The sequence below is a fragment of the Stegostoma tigrinum genome, chromosome 42, assembly GCF_030684315.1.
Source record: "Stegostoma tigrinum isolate sSteTig4 chromosome 42, sSteTig4.hap1, whole genome shotgun sequence".
NCBI classification, from domain to species: domain Eukaryota; kingdom Metazoa; phylum Chordata; class Chondrichthyes; order Orectolobiformes; family Stegostomatidae; genus Stegostoma; species Stegostoma tigrinum.
Window position 1 is genome coordinate 11,083,842 of NC_081395.1, and position 19,723 is coordinate 11,103,564.

At 56.3% G+C, this 19,723-nt stretch overlaps 2 protein-coding genes across 2 annotated transcripts in view; one reads left to right on the forward strand and one right to left on the reverse strand.

Moving 5' to 3' along the window:
• LOC125449251 (glycogen phosphorylase, muscle form) overlaps window positions 1–3,997 on the reverse strand; it is a 79,499-nt gene extending 75,502 nt beyond the window's left edge. Inside the window, exon 1 of the mRNA XM_059641450.1 lies at window positions 3,519–3,997. Coding sequence (XP_059497433.1) covers window positions 3,519–3,761 — 243 coding nt within the window. The 5' untranslated portion in view covers window positions 3,762–3,997. The remainder of the gene's footprint in view (window positions 1–3,518) is intronic.
• Window positions 3,998–11,257: 7,260 nt separating this feature from the next.
• Window positions 11,258–16,195, forward strand: LOC125449253 (maestro heat-like repeat-containing protein family member 1). The gene has a single exon (XM_048524948.2). The coding sequence runs from the start codon at window positions 11,258–11,260 to the stop codon at window positions 16,193–16,195; it is 4,938 nt and encodes a 1,645-aa protein (XP_048380905.2).
• The last annotated feature ends 3,528 nt before the right edge of the window (window positions 16,196–19,723 follow it).

Below are 19,723 nucleotides of genomic sequence, written 5' to 3' on the forward strand. Positions count from 1 at the left end.
GGCAGAATGAAACCAGATTAGTTACAAGCCATTCAGTCCTGTGGGACTCCCTGAAAAGGCACACTCACTTCTATCGAATACCCTCATGTCTCACCCACTTTCACCAAGGTCTCGTGTTTGTCATAGGCCTGGGGAGGCGATGGCCTATAACGGTATTATCACTAGACTGTTAATCCAGAGACCAATCTGGTTTACTAATGCCCTTTTAGGGAACGAACCTGCTACCTTTACCTGGCCTACATGTGACTCCAGACCCACAGCAATGTGATTGACTCTTAACTGCCTTCTGGGCAATTAGGGATGGGCAATAAATGCTGCCTGGCCAGCAACACCCTCATCCAGTGAATGAATTAAAAAAAAATGATGGAGATGAATCAATGGTTGTCGTAAAGCATCAAAGCCTGGTCCCCAACAGTTCTGTACCCCAGAATTACACATCATGATAGCCCTGTTCCCACCAGCTTTTTTCATTTACTCATGGGGCCTTGGCATTGTTGGCTGGCCAGTATGTATTGCCCGACCATCGTCACCTTTGAGGTGGTGGTGGGGAGCTGCCTTCTTCAACCGCTGCAGTCCGTGTGCTTGGGTACACCCCCAATGCCCTTCGGGAGGGGATTGCAGGATTTTGACCCAGCGACACTGACGGAACGGTGATGTCTTTCCGAGTCAGAAAGGTGACAGGCTTGGAAGGGATCTTGCAGGGTGTGTGTTCCCATGTACCTGCTCCCCTTGTCCTTCTAGATGGTCATGAGATTGAAAGATGCAATTTAAGGAGCCTTGGTGAATTTCTACAGTGCATCTTGTGGACAGTTCCAGAATGTCAGTGGTGAAGAGAACAGATGTTTGGAGATGTGGCAACAATCAAGCAGGGGCTGCTTTAATGACAAAGTATGGAGCTGGATGAACACAGCAGGCAGCTTAGGAGCACTAAAGCTGACATTTCGGGCCTAGACCCTTCATCAGAAAGGCTGCACTGTCCTGGATGGCGTCAAGCTTCTTGAGCGTTGTTGGAACTGCCCCCATCCAGGGGCAAGTGGGGAATATTCCCTCACACTCCTGACTTGTGCCTGATCGTGAACCAGCTTTGAGGAATCAGGAGGGGAGTTACACGTCACACTATTCCTAGCTTCTGATTTCGCCTTGTAGCTGCTGTGTTTATGCGGCAATTCAAGTTGATTTTCCAGTCAATGGTAACTCCTTGAATATCAAGGGGTGATGGTTAAATTGTCTTTTATTGGAGTTGGTTATTGCCTGGTGTTTCTGTGGCACAAATGACAACTACCAGTGTAATAGGGCAGCCCGATCCCCACCAATATTGGCTCTATTGTAATACAGTGGCAGCCCTGCCACAATCCAGGCTATACGCCAGTGTTACATAATAACAGGTTTGTCCTCAGCAATTGGTAGAAGTAATTCTTCGCCCCAATTATTTTGTGACTGACCGTGGCATCATCGCTGAAGTTCTTGGTATCTCAAGACCTCGAATGCAGGTTCCACTGCACATTGCTAGTGCCTGGGCACCAGCTTCCAGGTCTCACTATTTGGCATGACTCTCTGTGCAGAGCTCCCACTGACATATCAGGCCCACATTACGCAATGTCATCACTACCCCCATGGCCTGCATTCTTGACTGGGTCTCATCCATCACCTAACGTTCTCCCGCCTTCATTCATTTCTCTCCTCCCATAACTCAGTGTCCATGCTATAACACCGACACTCATCACCCACCCAGCTCCTCCCTCTTCAGTACCCAGCATTGAATTCTACCCCCACCATGCAGGTTCAGAATTTACCCTCCAGTGCCCATCACCCAATGCCTGCTTTCCCACCCCGCCATCACCATACCAATCACACCGCCCTACAGTGACCATCAGTCCTCACCTGTGCTGTCAGGTGTGTAACCTCTTCCCCCAATGCCCCCTACCTGTGTGTCATTTACTCCTCACAATAACACACTGCCACCTGTGGATCCACCTGGCCCAGTACTAGATTCCTCGCCGTGTGCCTCCTCATCTTTGGATCATTCTACACTGGTCTGGCTGTTCAAAGACCCCTATAACCTCAGTTCTCCCTCTCACGACCAAACCCCCACCCAGCTACCCCCCAAACTTGAAGTCAGTCTCATAATAGCATTGCTAACTGCAGACCACCCCCCCCTGCTCCCCTATACCCAGAAAGGAGGGGGGATCTTTCTTGTAATGTCTTCAGAGTCCTCCAAAACATTCTGTACTGCCCCTCCCACCATCATGCTCTCACCCCTCCCAGGTATCTCCTCACCATGGGGTCATAGAGTCAAATGTACAACACAGAACCAGACCTTTCAGTCCAACTCCAACAGAATTTAAGCACTCCTTGTATTTCGGTATTCCAAAAGTCATTCTCATAATAGTGCTGCTTACTGTATATCTATCATGTACCTTCCTCCATCTCTGCCCTAACAGTGACCTTGGGGTCCTTTCATAACAAGAAGGCAGCTCACCGCCACCTTAAGGGCAACTAGGGATAGGCAACAAATGCTGGGCCAGGCAGCGACACCCACATCCCACAAATGAATAGCAAAAAAAATAGTATTGCTAGGCACAGAAGCCCTGTTTCTTCCCATTCCAGGAACCCTCACCCACTGTCACATACGCCTAACTCCCATCACACTACACCTCTGCTCTTCTATACCCCCTTCCCCACCACCTCCTCCCATCGATACCCTCTTCCATTTCATGTCCCTATATCAGACCCGTCATACCCTTCTCCCCTTCCATATCCATGTTCTCCACTCCACCCCCTCTGTATCCCCCATTCCCAGCCTCCATCCTCTATCCCCCTCCCCCTCCTCTCCTCATATCCCCCTTCTCCCTCTGAATCCCCCTCTTCCTCCATATACCCCTTCCACATTGCCTGCCTCCCATTCCATATCCCCCTTTTGCATCTCCCCCTTCCTCCATATCCTCTCAGTATCGTCTCTTCCATACTCCTCCATATCCACCTCCTCTGTATCCTCTATAGCCACGCCAGATCACTCCTTCCTTCCATTAACCCCCCCTCCTCCTCCTCCTCACATCCCCTGTATCCTCCTCCTCACACCCCCTGTATCCTCCTCCTCCCCTCATCCCCTGTATCCTCCTCCCAACCCCTGTATCCTCCCCTCATCCCCTGTATCCTCCTCCCAACCCCTGTATCCTCCTCCCATCCCCTGTATCCTCCTCCTCCCATCCCCTGTATCCTCCTCCTCCTCCTCCCCCCATCCCCTGTATCCTCCTCCTCCCCCATCCCCTGTATCCTCCTCCTCCCCCATCCCCTGTATCCTCCTCCTCCCCCATCCCCTGTATCCTCCTCCTCCTCCCATCCCCCTGTATCCTCCTCCTCCCCCATCCCCTGTATCCTCCTCCTCCTCCCCCATCCCCTGTATCCTCCTCCTCCTCCTCCCCCCATCCCCTGGATCATCCCCCTCCCATTACCCCGTACCTCCCATCCCGGGTGTCCTCTCCCTCCCAGCCCCCCGCGCTCCCGCTGCCCCCGCTGACCTTGGGGTCCTTCTCATAGTAGTACTGCTGGGTGCGGATCCAGCGGCCGACGAGGTGGTCCCGGACGGTGTGGGCCAGCGCCAGGTAGTAGTCGCGGGGGGTCGCCACATTGCGGTCCTTCACCAGCGTGAAGTGCAGGTGCCGGTTGAAGTTCTTCTTCAGGTCGGCGACATTCTCCACGCCGGCCAGGCCCCTCACACTGATCTGCTTCCTCCTCTCCACGTCGGTCTGCGGCCGGGACATGATGCTGTGTGTGTGTGTGTGTGTGTGTCTCTGTCTGTCCCTCAGCCCCCACCCCCCAACACCCCTCTGTCACCGCCTTTTAACCGACTGTTAGTCTCCTCCCGCCAGCCGCTCAGCGCGCGACTCATCAATATTCAACGGCCCGCTTCATCAATATGTACATCCCGGCCATCCATATGCATTAGCATTCCCGAACCCCCTTCGTTAAACACATGGCGTCATTTGCATGGACACGCCCCTTTGTTTTACATATCCCGTCCCCTGATGCGCCAAGCCTCCTTAACATGTATCCCCGCCCCCCCTTATCTGCATAGACCGTGCCCCACCCCCTTCACGCCTCGTCTCCGCCCCTCCACTTTCCTCCAACCCTACGCGGCGACGGTGGACCCGCAAGGCACGACGGGGTATGTAGTCCTTCGCCCCCCATTCTTCCCGTCGTTCTAGTTTATGTCTCAAAATGAGAGGGACTACGACGGCCGGTAATGCGCCTGCGCACGTCCGCCCACAGCCTGGCCGTCGCATCGGCCGCCTTGCTGGAACAAGCCACTCTGGGATTTCTGGGATTTGTAGTCCACCCTGTTCCAGTTCCCACCTCTTCTCTACGACCGTTCCGAAACAAGCAGACTACACTTCCCGGCGGGCTCACGCCCACCGGCCCTGAGCCTTGATTGACAGATGAGTCCAGAGCCCCAGGAGGATCGTGCCCGGTCTCACGTTCCTCCTCCTCTTGGGCTGCAACTCAAGCCGAGGCACTCCTGCGTTAAAGCACGATGCTATTTCAAGACCCTTCCCTTCCCATCAAATAGCCCCAAATGTCACAGGTTCACAATGTCTGAAGATATCCTTTGCAAAGTAAAAAAATACACCAGCCTGCACATTTTATGCAGACTGAGCCAGAGCGAGAGGAAAGAAATGCAATGGGAAAAATAAACCTTTGCAAAGTCAAATAATTGCCTAAATATTTAGGGGATATTCTGGATTGTGCTTCACTTGTCTGGGGGTTTGTTGGCATTTATTGCCTGGCTCCATTTGCACTGGAGAAGGTGGTGACGAACCGGCTTCTTGAACTGCTGCAGTCCATACAGGGTGTGCGAAGCAGGGAAGGAGGGATGGCTGGTTTCAGCTAAGGTCACAGGGGGTTGGGGCAGGGACCCTGCACCTTTATTTAATCAGGTGCATCTCAGTGTTCTGCTGACAGGGGACTCCTTGTAGAGGGAGTTGTCACTGATCAATGAAGATGTATGAACTGGAGATATTTTGTATGACAGCAACGATCAAATCTCCAGTTTATTTCTGGCTTCTCAGATGCCCAGTCAGGAGAAAAATACCCTTACAGTCATGGTGTCATAGAGATGTGCAGCCCAGACACAGACCCTTTGGTCCAACTCGTCCATGCCAACCAGATATCCTAAATTAATCCAGTCCCATCTTGCCAGCATTTGGGCCCATATCCCTGTAAACCCTTCCAGTTCATGTCTCCATCCAGATGCCTTTTAAATGTTGTAATTGTACCAGCCCCCACCACTTCCTCTGGCAGCTCATTCCATACACGCACCACCCTCAGTGTGAAAAAGTTGCCCTTTAGGTCCCTTTTAAACCTGTCCCCCTCTCACCTCAAACCTATGCCCCTCTAGTTGTGGACTCCCCTACCCTGGGGAAAAAGACCTTGGCTATTCACCCTATCCATGCCCCTCATGCTTTTCTGAACCTTTTCAAGTTTCACAACATCCTTCCTGTAGCAGGGAGACCAGAATTGAACACAGTATTCCAAAAGTGGCCCTAACCAATGTCCTGTACAGCCGCAACATGACCCTCCCAGCTCCTACACTCAATGCACTGACCAATAAAGGCCAGCGTCCCAAACACCTTCTTCTTCACCGCCCTGTCTACCTGCAACTCCACTTTCAAGGAGCTAGGAACCTGCACTCCAAGGTCTCGGTGTTTGGCGACACTCCCCAGGACCTCACCATTAAGTGTATAAGTCCTGCCCTGCTTTGCGGTGCCAAAATTTAACTGCTCCTGAATTGGAGGGAAGTGTCAGTGTGGGGTGGAGGAGGTGAGAGGAAATGACTCAAAACACTCAGCAAGAAATTGAACCTGATATTCAGAGCAGCATTGTGGGCGGGAGGGCACTGCCTTGGTGCTGTTCTGAAAGAATTTGCTTGGGATTTTTCACTCATGAGCTCCACCGCCAGCCCCATCAGCTTAATTGCCCTCAAATACTAACGGTCCCACGTCACCTCCTGCTGCCTAGCTTGGACTGATATTATTAAGTTCTTAGTGCCAACTGCTGTCAATAACCTCCCCTACCCTTTCACACCACCCTACGTCTGGGTTCCTGGTCCTCACCTAAACTAGATTCCCTTGAATCCCTTTCCAGTGGGCACAGACTTCTGAGGGTCAATGCTGGACAGGCTCTCTGCTGCCTCACGGCGCCAGGGACCCGGGTTCGATCCCACCCTTGGGTGACTGTCTGTGTGGAGTTTGCACATTCTCCCCGTGTCTGTGTGGGTTTCCTCCGGGTGCTCCGGTTTCCTCCCACAGTCCAAAGATGTGCAGGTTAGGGTGGATTGGCCATGCTAAATTGTCCCATAGTGCCCACGGATGTGCAGGTTAGGGTGGATTGGCCGTGTTAAATTGTCCCATAGTGCCCAGGGATGTGCGGGTTAGGGTGGATTGGCCGTGCTAAATTGTCCCATAGTGTCCCAGGGATGTGCGGGTTAGGGTGGATTGGCCGTGCTAAATTGTCCCATAGTGCCCACGGATGTGCAGGTTAGGGTGGATTAGCCGTGTTAAATTGTCCCACAGTGCCCAGGGATGTGCGGGTTAGGGTGGATTGGCCGTGCTAAATTGTCCCATAGTGTCCCAGGGATGTGCGGGTTAGGGTGGATTGGCCGTGCTAAATTGTCCCATAGTGCCCAGGGATGTGCGGGTTAGGGTGGATTGGCCGTGCTAAATTGTCCCATAGTGCCCGGGGATGTGCGGGTTAGGGTGGATTGGCCGTGCTAAATTGTCCCATAGTGCCCAGGGATGTGCAGGTTAGGGAGGGATTGGCCGTGCTAAATTGTCCCATAGTGCCCAGGGATGTGCGGGTTAGGGTGGATTGGCCGTGCTAAATTGTCCCGTAGTGCCCAGGGATGTGCGGGTTAGGGTGGATTGGCCGTGCTAAATTGTCCCATAGTGCCCAGGGATGAGCAGGTTAGGGTGGGTTGGCCGTGCTAAATTGTCCCATAGTGCACAGGGATGTACAGGTTAGGGTGGATTGGCCGTGCTAAATTGTCCCATAGTGTCCAGGGATGTGCGGGTTAGGGTGGATTGGCCGTGCTAAACTGTCCAATCGTGCCCAGGGATGAGCAGGTTAGGGTGGGTTGGCCGTGCTAAATTGTCCCATAGTGCACAGGGATGTACAGGTTAGGGTGGATTGGCCGTGCTAAATTGTTCCATAGTGCCCAGGGATGTGCAGGTTAGTGTGGATTGGCCGTGCTAAATTGTTCTATAGTGCCCAGGGATGTGCAGGTTAGGGCGGATTGGCCGTGCTAAATTGTCCCATAGTGCCCAGGGATGTGCAGGTTAGGGTGGATTGGCCGTGCTAAATTGTTCCATAGTGCCCAGGGATGTGCAGGTTAGGGTGGATTGGCCGTGCTAAATTGTCCCATAGTGCCTAGGGATGTGTAGGTTAGGGTGGATTGGCCGTGCTAAATTGTCCCATAGTGCCCAGGGATGTGCAGGTTAGGGTGGATTGGCCGTGCTAAATTGTCCCATAGTGTCCAGGGATGTGTAGGTTAGGGTGGATTGGCCGTGCTAAATTGTCCCATAGTGTCCAGGGATGTGCAGGTTAGGGTGGATTGGCCGTGCTAAATTGTCCCATAGTGCCCAGGGATGTGCGGGTTAGGGTGGATTGGCCGTGCTAAATTGTCCCATAGTGCCCAGGGATGTGCGGGTTTGGGTGGATTGGCCGTGCTAACTTGCCCCATAGTGCCCAGGGATGTGCGGGTTAGGGTGGATTGGCTGTGCTAAATTGTCCCACAGTGCACAGGGATGTGCAGGTTAGGGTGGATTGGCCGTGCTAAATGTCCCGTAGTGCCCAGGGATGTGCAGGTTAGGGTGGATTGGCCGTGGGAATTGCAGGATTACAGGTAAGGCAAGAGGTGGGATGGTCTTTGGACAGTCAGTGTAGACTCGATGGGCCGGAATGGCCTGCTTCCTCCCTGTGGAGATTCCATGAGTCTCTTTTTCCCAGGATTCTGTATTATTTATCATTCTTCCTGGGATATTGGCATCACTGACTGAGCCCAGCATTTACCATAAATTCCTAGTAACACCTTGAACTGAGTGGCTTGCTCCAAGGGCAATTAAGAGTCAAGGCCACACTGCGGGTCTGGAGTCACATGTGGGCTCAGGCCGGACCCTTCCCTCAAACACAGCAGTTGAGTGTCTCCAATAATCAACCCGGTTGCCATTAGACCAGCTTTTTAATCCAGATCTTTTTTATTGAATTCAAATTTCCCCATCCATCAAGTGTCTCTGTTTCTCCCTTTCATGTTCTGCCTCTCACTCTATCATAGAACAGCACAGCACAGTGCGGGCCCTTTGACCCACGATGTGCTGAACTTTTACCCTAATCCTAAAGTCTATGTAACCTCCACCCCTACCTTATACTACCATCCATATGCCTATCTAATAGCCACTTAAATGCCCCTAATGAGGCCGACTCCACTACCCTCTCCGGGAATGCATTCCACACATTCATTCTCACTCTCTCTTTCCTTCTCTTTGTAATGTTTGACTTCTTAACTTTCTTTTACCATTTTTATACTAAAACGACAATAGTGCTGTACTTCATAACTTATTTCTTTATTTTTCTACTTCTGTGACTAAGATTTTGTACCTGAGATATATGTGGTGATATTGTAGACTTTTCACTGGACACTTGATCCTCGTACTCGAGTACACATAACAATGAAACTTACAACTAAATCTACTTTCAGTTTATATCTGTCTCCATTTGTCTCTCTGCTTCTCCCGCTTCCTCACTATCTGCCTAACTCTCTCTTTCACTGTCTCTGTGTTCTCACTCTATCTCTCTATTGTTTGTTCTCCTTATTGAATTTCTGACTCTCTGTCTCTATCTAAATCCCTCTATTTCTATCGTGCTGTCTCGTTTTCACTCTCTCTCCGCTTCACTCTCTGTAATTGCCTCTCTCACTGCCCCTCTCATATAGCGTCATAGAGATACAGAGTGCAGAAAAAGACCCTAAATAAATCCAGGCACATTTGTCAGCATTTGGCCCATATCCCTCTGAACCCTTTCTGTTCATGTCCCCATCCAGATGCCCATGAAATGCTGTCATTGTACCAGAATAGGAAGGGATTAGAGGGATACGGGCCAAACACAGGTAAAAGGGACTAATACAGATTAGAAACCTGGTCAGCATGGACCTATTAGGTAGAAGGACCTGTTTCCATGCTGTATGAATCTACGACTCCTGCCTTTTCCTCATATTCCTGCTCCTTCGACTCGGTTTAAGTTGCTGACCAATACCTTCTGGAATGTGTCAACTGAAACACCATGTTGAAATGCCATGATTTTTTACATCGCTTTAAATCCCTGGAACCTTCCTGGAAAATTCTCCTCCATGCCCTTCAGAAGTGAGGTGGGGGACAGCCGAGGGTTTTGACGCTGACCATATGTATGAGAGTGTGTGTGAGTTAAAGTGAGTGTGATCATGTGTAAGGTGTGAGAGGGCGAGCGTGCGTTTCTCTGCGTGTGGGAGAGAGTGTGAGTTTGCTGTGTGTGTGTGAGTATGCAGGGAAGAGTGAGTGAGCGTGTCTGTGTGAATGAGTGTGTGTGTGCGCGTGAGAGATGGTATGTATGTGTGTGAGACAGAGACGTATATGAGCCTGTGTGTGAGAGAGAGAGTGTGTCTGAGCGTGTGTGTGTATGAGAGAGAGAGTGCGAGTGTGTGTGAGTGTATGAGCGTGAATGTGTGCATGAGTGTGTGTGCGTCCGTGTATGTGAGAGGGAGAAAAAGAATATGTATGTATATGAATGTGTGTGTGAGTGAGTGTGAGTGAAAGAGTGTGAGTATGTGAATGAGTGTGAGAGGATATGTGTGTGAGTGCGTGAGTATCTCAGTGAATGTGAGTGTGAGAGTGAGTGAGTGTGTATGAATGAGTGTGAGAGCGTGGTGAATGAGTGTGAGAGCATATGTGTGTGAGTGAGAATATGAGTGTGAGAGTGTGTGTGAATGAGAGTGTGAGAGTATCTGTGTATGTGAGAGTGTGTGAGTATCTGTGTGTGTGTGTGAGCGTGAGAGAGTGTGTTAAGCTTCAGCAGAAGGGTGTTGTCTCTCCTTTGGGCCAGCTGCCTGGAGAGGTCCATGGGCAGCCATTTAAAATCCCTTCAACCTCACAAGTGCAGCCATGACCTCACACTGAGGTACATGGTCACACAGGAGGATGTGAGGTGGGCGTAGGTTTTGGTGAGGGATGAGGGTTTGAGGCGGGAAATGGAGCAGCGGGGGATGGGCAAGACAACTTTGGCCAAGAAATATTAGCCATCGGGGTATGGGCTAGTACATAGTGATGGTCAACAAGTGACCAGAGGTTGGGGGTGGAGGGTGGAGGGGGGCCGAGATAGAAAAAGTGGGGGGCGGGTGAAATCCGTCAGGGCCCCCCTCTCGCGGTGTAGCCATCTCAGAGGGGCAACCATGCGGGGGGGGGGAGGTGTTGTTCAGGAAGCAGGCACCGACAAACTCCCCGCCCAGAAATTCAGGAGAGATTTCTGAAGTAGGGGTCCCCTTCCAAGGCTGAGGCCTACAAGCGAATAGGTCGCCTAAAAGAGGCATTGGGTGGGGGCAAAGCAAGAGATCTCAAGAGCAACCCCCTGCCAGGAGGACAATTTGGGGAGGGGAGGGTTGGGGGTGTGGTGGAAGGGAGTCCTGACCTAGTGCTTGATAATTCCAATCGATCTGAGGGCAGGAGGATGAGGGGTTAGTTTTGGGGTGGTGGGTGGTCAGTGGGTGGGAGAAAGGAGGGCGTTTGGGGCACCGAGAGAGAGAGAAAGAGAATACGGTGGGGCGGGGGCGGGGGGAGGGGGGAAGGAGCTACAGCAAAGCAGCAAAACAGGGCTGCAAGGTCGAGAGCAGGGGCCAGACGCTGAGGAGTGGGCATGCAAATTTCGATGAGGCTAGCGGAGCTAGCTGAAAGCCAAATAAGAACAAAGCCAGGCCGATTCCAAAGCCCGAGAGAGCTCTGCGCGAGAGGATTCTGAAGGAGGAGCTCCCCTTCACACAACTGCGCAGCAGGGCCGAAGCCTGAGGCCTACGCTGTCGGCCTATCGATGCGGTGGAGCTGTAGATCAGACGGTGAATTCTGAGGCAGAGGCGAAAGGGGAGGGGAGGGGGCTGAAGGTGGAAGTCGGCGGCGAAGAGGGGGTTGGAGTAGGAGGAGGGGGTGAAGACTACAATAGCCAGAAAGGAACGGCAGACGGAGCGATGGCCGGTTGCAACGTGGAGAATTCGCTCAAGGCACTGCGGGACGCGGCCTTCGACAGGGACGAGGGGGTGCGTCAGCAGATAGTGCAGTCGCTCCGGGAGCTGGGGGCCCGTCACACAGAGCTGCTGCTCACCTCCTGCCTCCACTACCTAAGCAAGCACAGCCAACTGGAGGAGGAGCACCGGGCCGTCATCCTGCAGGCCATGAGGCTGGTGGCGGAAGACGCCGGCGACCGGGTCAGCGAGTTGATGGCCAAGAAGCTGGTGGCGGCAGCGGCTCAGGAGCTGGTGCGGCCAGACGAGGTCCTGAGCGAGGCCTCGAAGTTGGCCTACAGCGACCTGCTGGTGGCCCTGGGGGGCAGCTACCCCGAGGAGGTCCTGGACGAGACGCTGAGGAGCTTCAGGGCCGACAAGCTGCCGGATGCTTCCGTCATACGGACGGTGGCGCGCCTGGCCTTGGCCAACGGGAGCGGCATGGCACCATACCTGGCCGCCACGTTTGAGGCCCTCATTCCCATGCTGAACCACGCTAAGACGGACAAGATGAGGCTCACCCTGGCTTCGGCCTTGGGCCTGCTCAGCCGCAGCGTCCTCCAGCACCAGGAGACGCCGACAGAGCCGGCGATCAAGAAAGCCTCCTTCCAGCGCGAGATCGACGCGGCCTATGACACGCTGTTCAATGTCTGGCTACCGCTCAAGGACCCCAGGCTACGACTGGAGGTTCTGTCCACGCTGGGCGACATGGCGCAGGTCATGGGCAGCCAGAAGCTGCAGGAGGAGTTGCCCAAGCTGCTGCCTGCTGTCCTCTCGCTCTACAAGAAACAGCAGGAGCCCTTTCACGTCAGCCACTTCCTGCGCCGGGTCCTGGAGGTGGCGCGCCAGGCTGACCCGCGGGGCCTGGAGCCCCAGGTGGACGGCCTGCTGAACCCACTCCACCACCAGGTCTGCCAGCCGGCTGACCCGGACAGCAAGCTAGCGCCCGGCAACCAAGAGGAGCTGCTTGCCTGCTTCTCCCTGGCGACTCGGGCCTCCCCAGACTCGGTGCTCAAGTTCCTGGTCCACAAGCTGGCCAACAGCGAGCGGAACCGCCTGGGCACCCTTGCCATCCTCAGGCACCTTGTGGTCACGGAGCACCAGTCCCTGGAGGGCAGGAGGGCTGCCATATTGGCCGGCATGAAGGGTCCCCTTCAGGACCCCACCAACCGCGTCAAGAGGGCGCTGCTGGAGCTCATCGAGGCCCTGGCTGACCAGGGATACCTGGAGCTGGAGGGAGGGGGCGCCGTGGTGGAGTTTGTGGTGTGCCAGTGTGGCTTGGCCGAGCCACGGCTCCCGGCCAAGGCCGGAGAGGTGACTGACAGCGAGCTGAAGGAGATGGCGGAGGATCTGCTGAGCCGGATGGCTGGGTCCAACAGGCTGATTCCCGTGCTGTGGCCTTCGCTGCTGGAGTATGTGACGCCAGTGCACTATACCCATGCCTTGGCGGCTGTCTGCCGCGCCCTAGGGCTCCTGGTGTCTGGGAAGCGGCGCTCGGGCCTCGAGGTCTTTGAACTCAACTACGACAAGCGGCCGAGCCTGCCATCCCCTCAGGCCTTGGTGGCCCGCCTCCTGGTGGCCACCTCCCTGCCCTACGAGGGGCAGCAACGGGGGGCAGCCGCTCTCCAGCTCCTCCTGGCCCTGGGCCCCACCATCCACCCGGCGCTGGAGAGCCTCTGGGCAGCTGAGATGCCCACTTTGCTGAGGTATGTGGCTGAACACAGCGAGAAGTCGGTGGCCCAGCAGCAGTGGGAGAAGAATCTGCTGCTCCTCCTCTTCCGGACGGTGGAGGCGGTCGGAGATACCCGCTGGACCTGCCACCTGGGTGAGGAGATGACCAATCAGATCAACGCCTGGCAGAGCGCCCCTGTGGCATACGCCCGGGTCTCGCAGGAGAAGCAGTTCCTCTACAAGTGCCTCGGTATCGTGCTGCAGCACACCCAGAGCATCGAGACCATCCACCAGCAGCTCCAGGAGATGCTGCTGAGCGTCCAACACAGCGAGGCCTTGGAGCGCGAGGGGGTGGCCATTGGCATTGGCTTCTGCGCCATGACCCACTTCGACAAGACCCTGGCGAGACTGGAGGAGTTTGTTCGGCTGGATGCCCTGAAGAAGACAATCAGCTTCCTCAACAGCCTAATGGAGAAGGTGGACGGCGACATCGAGAAGATGAAGAGCACGCTGATCCTGTGCTATGGCTACGTGGCGCTCTACGCGCCCGAGGACCTCCTGATGCCCCGGCTGGAGACTGGCATCCTGCAACATGTCGTCAGCCTCTCCAACACTAAGGTGCTGGGCATCAGGGTGGAGACCAAAGACCCGATGATCAAGCTGAGCCTGATCAAGGCCGTGACCCTGATTGCCAAGGCTGTCTATGCCAACCGATGGCGCCAATCCTACCCCTTCGCCCGAAGGGGCGAACTCCTGGCCACCATGCAGGGTCTGATCAAGGCAGAGCCCAGGGCACAGCTCAAGACCCCAGTCCGCCACATGGCCATGACCGCCTGCATGTGCCTCATCAAACTGGAGCCCTTGGTCAACCGGGCCTACATGACCGAGCTGATCAAGACCTGCCTGGATAGTGTGCTGGGCCTACAGCCCCTGGAGAAGGCCAGGGAAGAGGGCGAGGAGGACAAGGAGCGTGAGATCCTGTACCGTGAGACGATAGCAGCCCTCCAGGGCCTGCTGAACGAGATCCTGATGCATGTGCTGTCCCCCGATGGGCTGCAGGCCGTCTTCAAGCACGTGGAGGGCTGGGTCATCTCCACCCGGGACCAGGAGCGGGAGCGGGCGCTGGACATCACTGCCAAGCTGACCGCCCTCTACCTGGAGAAGATGGTGCTGCGTTCGGAGGTGGAGTTCAGCCACCTGGGCACCATGGTGGGGCGGCTGGTGCCCAGGTGCACCGACCCAGTGCTGAGGGTACGGCAGCTGGCCATGGGCAGCATCTACACCCTGTTTTACATCCACCTGCGTTACGCCGGGCTGCGGGAGGGTGACGCCGACGAGCTGGTGGAGCACCTCAAGGCCATCGGCACCCGTCTGGACCAGTCGGACAGCCAGCAGCTGCTGCGGGTGTGCTCAGACCTGGCCAAAGTCATTGCGCGGCGCCTCCCCCAGGAGCAGGTCAGCACGCTGCTCTTCGTGCTGTTCGAGGGCCTGGACGACCACCACGTCAGTTGCTCCAGCGCTGCCTCCATTGTCATGAACACAGTCATCCGATCCTGTGGCTCTGTGCTGGAGGGCCACGTCTCTGAAATCCTTAAGGCCCTCTACATCCGGCTGCAGTGGATCACCGGGGAGCAGGTCAAGCTCTCCATGGTGCACTTCATCTGCGTCCTGGCATCGCAGAACACCGCCGAGGTCATCTCCTGCCTGCTGTGCACCCCGCTGCCCTTCGACAGGTACACCTGCGACATCTGGCGGGCGCTGGCTGGTGAGGCCACCCTGTCCATGCGCTGCATGGAGCTGCTGCTGGAGGCCTTAGGCAAGCACTTGGTGCCCGTCGGCCGGGCAGCTGGCTCCCCAGTGCACAAGAGTGGGGCCATGTGTTCGGCCCTGGAGCCCCTGGCCATCATCTGCGCCCTCAGCGAGATGCTGCTGAACCCGGAGTCGGCTGGGCCCGTCAGGGGGCTCTACGCCCAGCTCTTCAGCACCTTGCTACTCCATCTCAGCTCCAGCGTTGGGGTGGAGTTCCCCAAGGAGCTCTTCAATGCTGGCAACCCCAGGGACTGGAAGCTCTCGCCGCGCCCCAAGCAGAGTACCGTGGACGTCTGCAGCTACTCGATGGAGACCCTGAAGGCGGTGATGGCGGCGGCCCGCACCGAGAGCGTGGTCGACGCCATGGAGGAGTCCGGGGGCTGGACCCTGCTCCGGAGCTCGGAGAGGCACCACGAGGGCGTGGCCCTGCTGGCCCGCGCCGTGGCCCGCCACGTCAAGCCACAGCTGGCTGCCATTGCTCACCAGCTCGCCTCCGCCCTGCCCAGCACTCCCAAGTCACAGAGGGTGACACTGGCAGCCTTTCTGGGCGAGCTGCTGGGCGAGCCGGCGGCCTGCGAGTTGCAGCTCACCGACGTGCTACTGGCCAGCCTGCTGAGCTGCGCCGAGGATGTGGTGCCGATAGTCAGGCTCATCAGTGTCCGGGCCCTGGGCAATGTGGCGGACGGGGACCCAGGCAAGGTGGGCCTGTACGCCTCCAGGCTGGTGGGCGCCATGGTCGCCAGCATCAGCGGCAGCGAGGACCCCCGTGACCTCATCAAGCTGGAGGCCATGGGCGGCCTGGTCCGCCTGATGGCGCAGCTGGACGAAGGGCAGGTCCACGGCCTTCTCGCCGACGTCATCCTGGCTGCCCAGCCTCTCTTCGAGCACGCCGACGACCGCGTGCGCTGCGGGGCCTTTCGGCTCTTCGGCAGCCTGTCGCGCTTCGGCGCGGGGGACCTGAGGCAGATCTATGTGGAGCAGGTCCACGCCAGCTTGGTCAGTCTCATCCTGCACCTGAACGATGGCAGCGCGGAGGTGGCCGGGGCCTGCAAGGCCGCGCTGCGCTCGGCTGGGCCTCTGGTGGGCTCCGACAGCCTGTGCTCCCTCTTCCACTGCGAGCTGACCGACGGCGGGAGGCTGGACTACTGGGCCTTCCTCAAGTCCCTGGCCAAGCTGGTGGCCGAGGACTTCCCAGCCAAGGTCAACATCTACCTCGTGGTGGCAGCCACCTTCTTCAAGAGCCTGCTGCCCGAGATCCGCGGCAACGCTGTCATCTTCGCCGCCTGCCTGCTCCGGAAGCTACCGGCGAAGTACCACCAGGCCGCGGCCAACAGCAACATCTGCTCCGACGTGGTGGCCATGCTGCAGGACCCGGTGCCCAGCGTGCGGGCGAAGGTGGCCAAAGCCCTCAGCCTCCTCCACTGACAGACCACCCAGAAACGAGCCATGAGGTCGGGGCTGGATATCCGACGCGGTGCTTCCAAGGGAAAAGGACCGAGGGTTGTGACGAGAGCTAAGGGAAGCCGCAAGTACTGATGGTGGCACAAAGGGGGGCACATTCCACACCGACGCTCTTGCAAGGGACTGAGGGCGAAAACATGCAGGGCGGCTGAGAAAGGCCGAGCGGGAAGAGAGATTTGTTTCAAGTCGATACCCAGCGCCCAGCGCACAGAGGGCCTGTGCTCTGTTGCGGGAAGGAGGAGTTGGAAGTGTCCTCTCATCTCAAAATTAATAAAAGAATTCTGATTGCACAGCGGGGTCAGAATCTTCCTCAGTGCGTTCATTCAAGGGCTAAGCGGAATGTACAAAGGGTTCACTCAGACGGTGGGGCGGGATTGAGTTTGGAAACCAAACTCTGGAAGGGTCAGTGCCGAGGGAGTGGACACTGTCGGAGGGTCAGTGCCGAGGGAGCGGGCACTGTCGGAGGGTCAGTGCTGAGGGAGTGGGCACTGTCGGAGGGTCAGTGCAGAGGGAGTGGGCACTGTCGGAGGGTCAGTGCAGAGGGAACACCGCGCTGTCAGACGGTCAGTGCAGAGGGAGTGGGCACTGTTGGAGGGTCAGTACTGAGGGAGCGGGCACTGTCGGAGGGTGAGTGCTGAGGGAGTGGGCACTGTCGGAGGGTCAGTGCTGAGGGAGTGCCGCACTGTCGGAGGGTCAGTGCTGTGGGAGTGGGCACTGTCGGAGGGTCAGTGCTGAGGGAGTGGGCACTGTCGGAGGGTCAGTGCTGAGGGAGTGGGCACTGTCGGAGGGTCAGTGCTGAGGGAGCGCCGCACTGTCGGAGGGTCAGTGCTGAGGGAGCGGGCACTGTCGGAGGGTCAGTGCTGAGGGAGTGGGCACTGTCGGAGGGTCAGTGCTGAGGGAGCGCCGCACTGTCGGAGGGTCAGTGCTGAGGGAGTGGGCACTGTCGGAGGGTCAGTGCTGAGGGAGTGGGCACTGTCGGAGGGTCAGTGCTGAGGGAGTGGGCACTGTCGGAGGGTCAGTGCTGAGGGAGCGCCGCACTGTCGGAGGGTCAGTGCTGAGGGAGCGCCGCACTGTCGGAGGGTCAGTGCTGAGGGAGCGCCGCGCTGTCGGAGGGTCAGTGCTGAGGGAGCGCCGCACTGTCGGAGGGTCAGTGCTGAGGGAGCGCCGCGCTGTCGGAGGGTCAGTGCTGAGGGAGCGCCGCACTGTCGGAGGGTCAGTGCTGAGGGAGCGCCGCTCTGTCGGAGGGTCAGTGCTGAGGGAGCGCCGCACTGTCGGAGGGTCAGTGCTGTGGGAGTGGGCACTGTCGGAGGGTCAGTGCTGTGGGAGTGCCGCACTGTCGGAGGGTCAGTGCTGAGGGAGCGCCGCACTGTCGGAGGGTCAGTGCTGAGGGAGCGCCGCACTGTCGGAGGGTCAGTGCTGAGGGAGCGCCGCACTGTCGGAGGGTCAGTGCTGTGGGAGTGGGCACTGTCGGAGGGTCAGTGCTGAGGGAGCGCTGCACTGTCGGAGGGTCAGTGCTGAGGGAGCGGGCACTGTCGGAGGGTCAGTGCTGAGGGAGCGCCGCACTGTCGGAGGGTCAGTGCTGAGGGAGCGCCGCACTGTCGGAGGGTCAGTGCTGAGGGAGCGCCACACTGTCGGAGGGTCAGTGCTGTGGGAGTGGGCACTGTCGGAGGGTCAGTGCTGAGGGAGTGGGCACTGTCGGAGGGTCAGTGCTGAGGGAGCGGGCACTGTCGGAGGGTCAGTGCTGAGGGAGCGCCGCACTGTCTCATTGTCTCAGGTGCACTGCCTCGTTAAAAGCTTGAACTTTGCCGTTCCTGAACTCAGCACAGAAGGGGAAGAATAGTGAGATGGAGGGATTTAGGCCTGGGATCAGACTGGGAGGTGCATTGATTGCAACACGCAGCATTTGGTGCAGTCCCTCATTGCCCTCTGAACAAGTGGTTTCCTGTTGTTTCGACAGCAGGTCACCGACACCCCCAATCACTGTAGGGTCTGGCGTTACGTGTAGGCCCAGACTGGGTTAGGGTGACAGAATTCTCCTCCCCAAAAGGGATCTGGTGAGCCAGATGAGGTCTTATGAGAACTGTCCGTGACTTTCAGGTCTTTGTTAAAAGTATACGAACTCAATTTAATCCCCAGCTATAACAACCCCAGAAAGTGCTGGAGGAACTCAGCAGGTGGAGTAGCACCTATTAGTTTTGATGAAGGGTCACTGGAGTGGCAAGTGGGGTTGAATTTCAATTACTGTGAGGTGCTGCATTTTGGAAAGGCAGATCAGGGCAGGGCTCATACACTTAATGGGGAGTGTTGCTGGACAAAGAGGCCTCGGGGTGCAAGTGCATAGTTCCTTGGAAGGAAGACAAAAAATGCTTTTAGCATGCTTGCCTTCATCGGGCAGTGCGTTGAGTGAAGGAGTTGGGACGTCACATAATGGGACATTCGTGAGGCCACTTTTGCAATTCTGCCTACAAACTTGAGAGGGTGCAGAAAAGACTCAAGGATGTTGCCGGGGTCGGAGGGTTTGAGCTACAGGGAGAGGCTGAATAGGCTGGGGCTATTTTCCCCGGAGCATCAGAGTCTGAGGGGGTGACCTTATAGGGGTTTATAAAATCATGAGGGGCATGGATAGGGTGAATAGACAAGGTCTTTTCCCCAGGGTAGGGGAGTCCAAAACCAGAGGGACATAGGTTTAAGGTGAGAGGGGAAAGATTTAAAAGGGACCTGAGGGGCAACATTTTCACACAGAGGGTGGTGTGTGTATGGAATGAGCTGCCAGAGGAAGTGGTGGGGGCTGGTACAGTTACAGCATTTAAACAGCATCTGGATGGGGACATGGATAGGAAGGGGTTAGAGGGATAGGGGACAAATGCTGGCAGATGGGACTAGCTCAGATTGGGACATCTGGTCGATGCATGATGAGTTGGAATGGAGGGTCTGTTTCCAAGTTGTATGACTCAAACATTAACGCTGCTACCCTCTCCAGATGCTGCTGAACCTGCTGAGTTTCTCCAGTAATGTCTGCCTTCGTTCCGGATTTGCAGTGTGGGCCAGTTCTTTGTTTTAATTCCCAGCTGCCCTGCTGTGGTTCAAACTCAAATCCTGTGGGCTTCTGCGCCGCTTGTACAGTGACACAACCTCAAGTTAAGTACCTTCCCCGAGCAGCACTGTGAGAAGCAGAGTCGCAGCCATTCGACGGCTCTGTGACCAAGTGAGTGTGTCAGTCCGTGAAGAGCCACAGCAGTCTCACAGCACCACCTGCTGTCAGCAGGTTACATTCCCCACATCCGTCCAAAATGACATGAAAGCAAACATTTGGAAATGAAGGCGGTTGTGTGATAACAGACACAGCTCAACAAAGTCTGTATTTTGGCTAAACACAGACAGCACAGGAATCCTGCCTCAGTATCACATCCTCTGTGCTGTCCCTGTCCTGGAAGTATTTGACGGGGGACAGTGTCGAGGGGGCTTTATTCTGAATCTAACCCCGTGCTGTCC

What these genes read in the sequence shown, in the direction of transcription:
- LOC125449253 (XM_048524948.2), top strand. Translation starts at nt 11,258, where the DNA reads ATGGCCGGTTGCAACGTGGAGAATTCGCTCAAGGCACTGCGGGACGCG.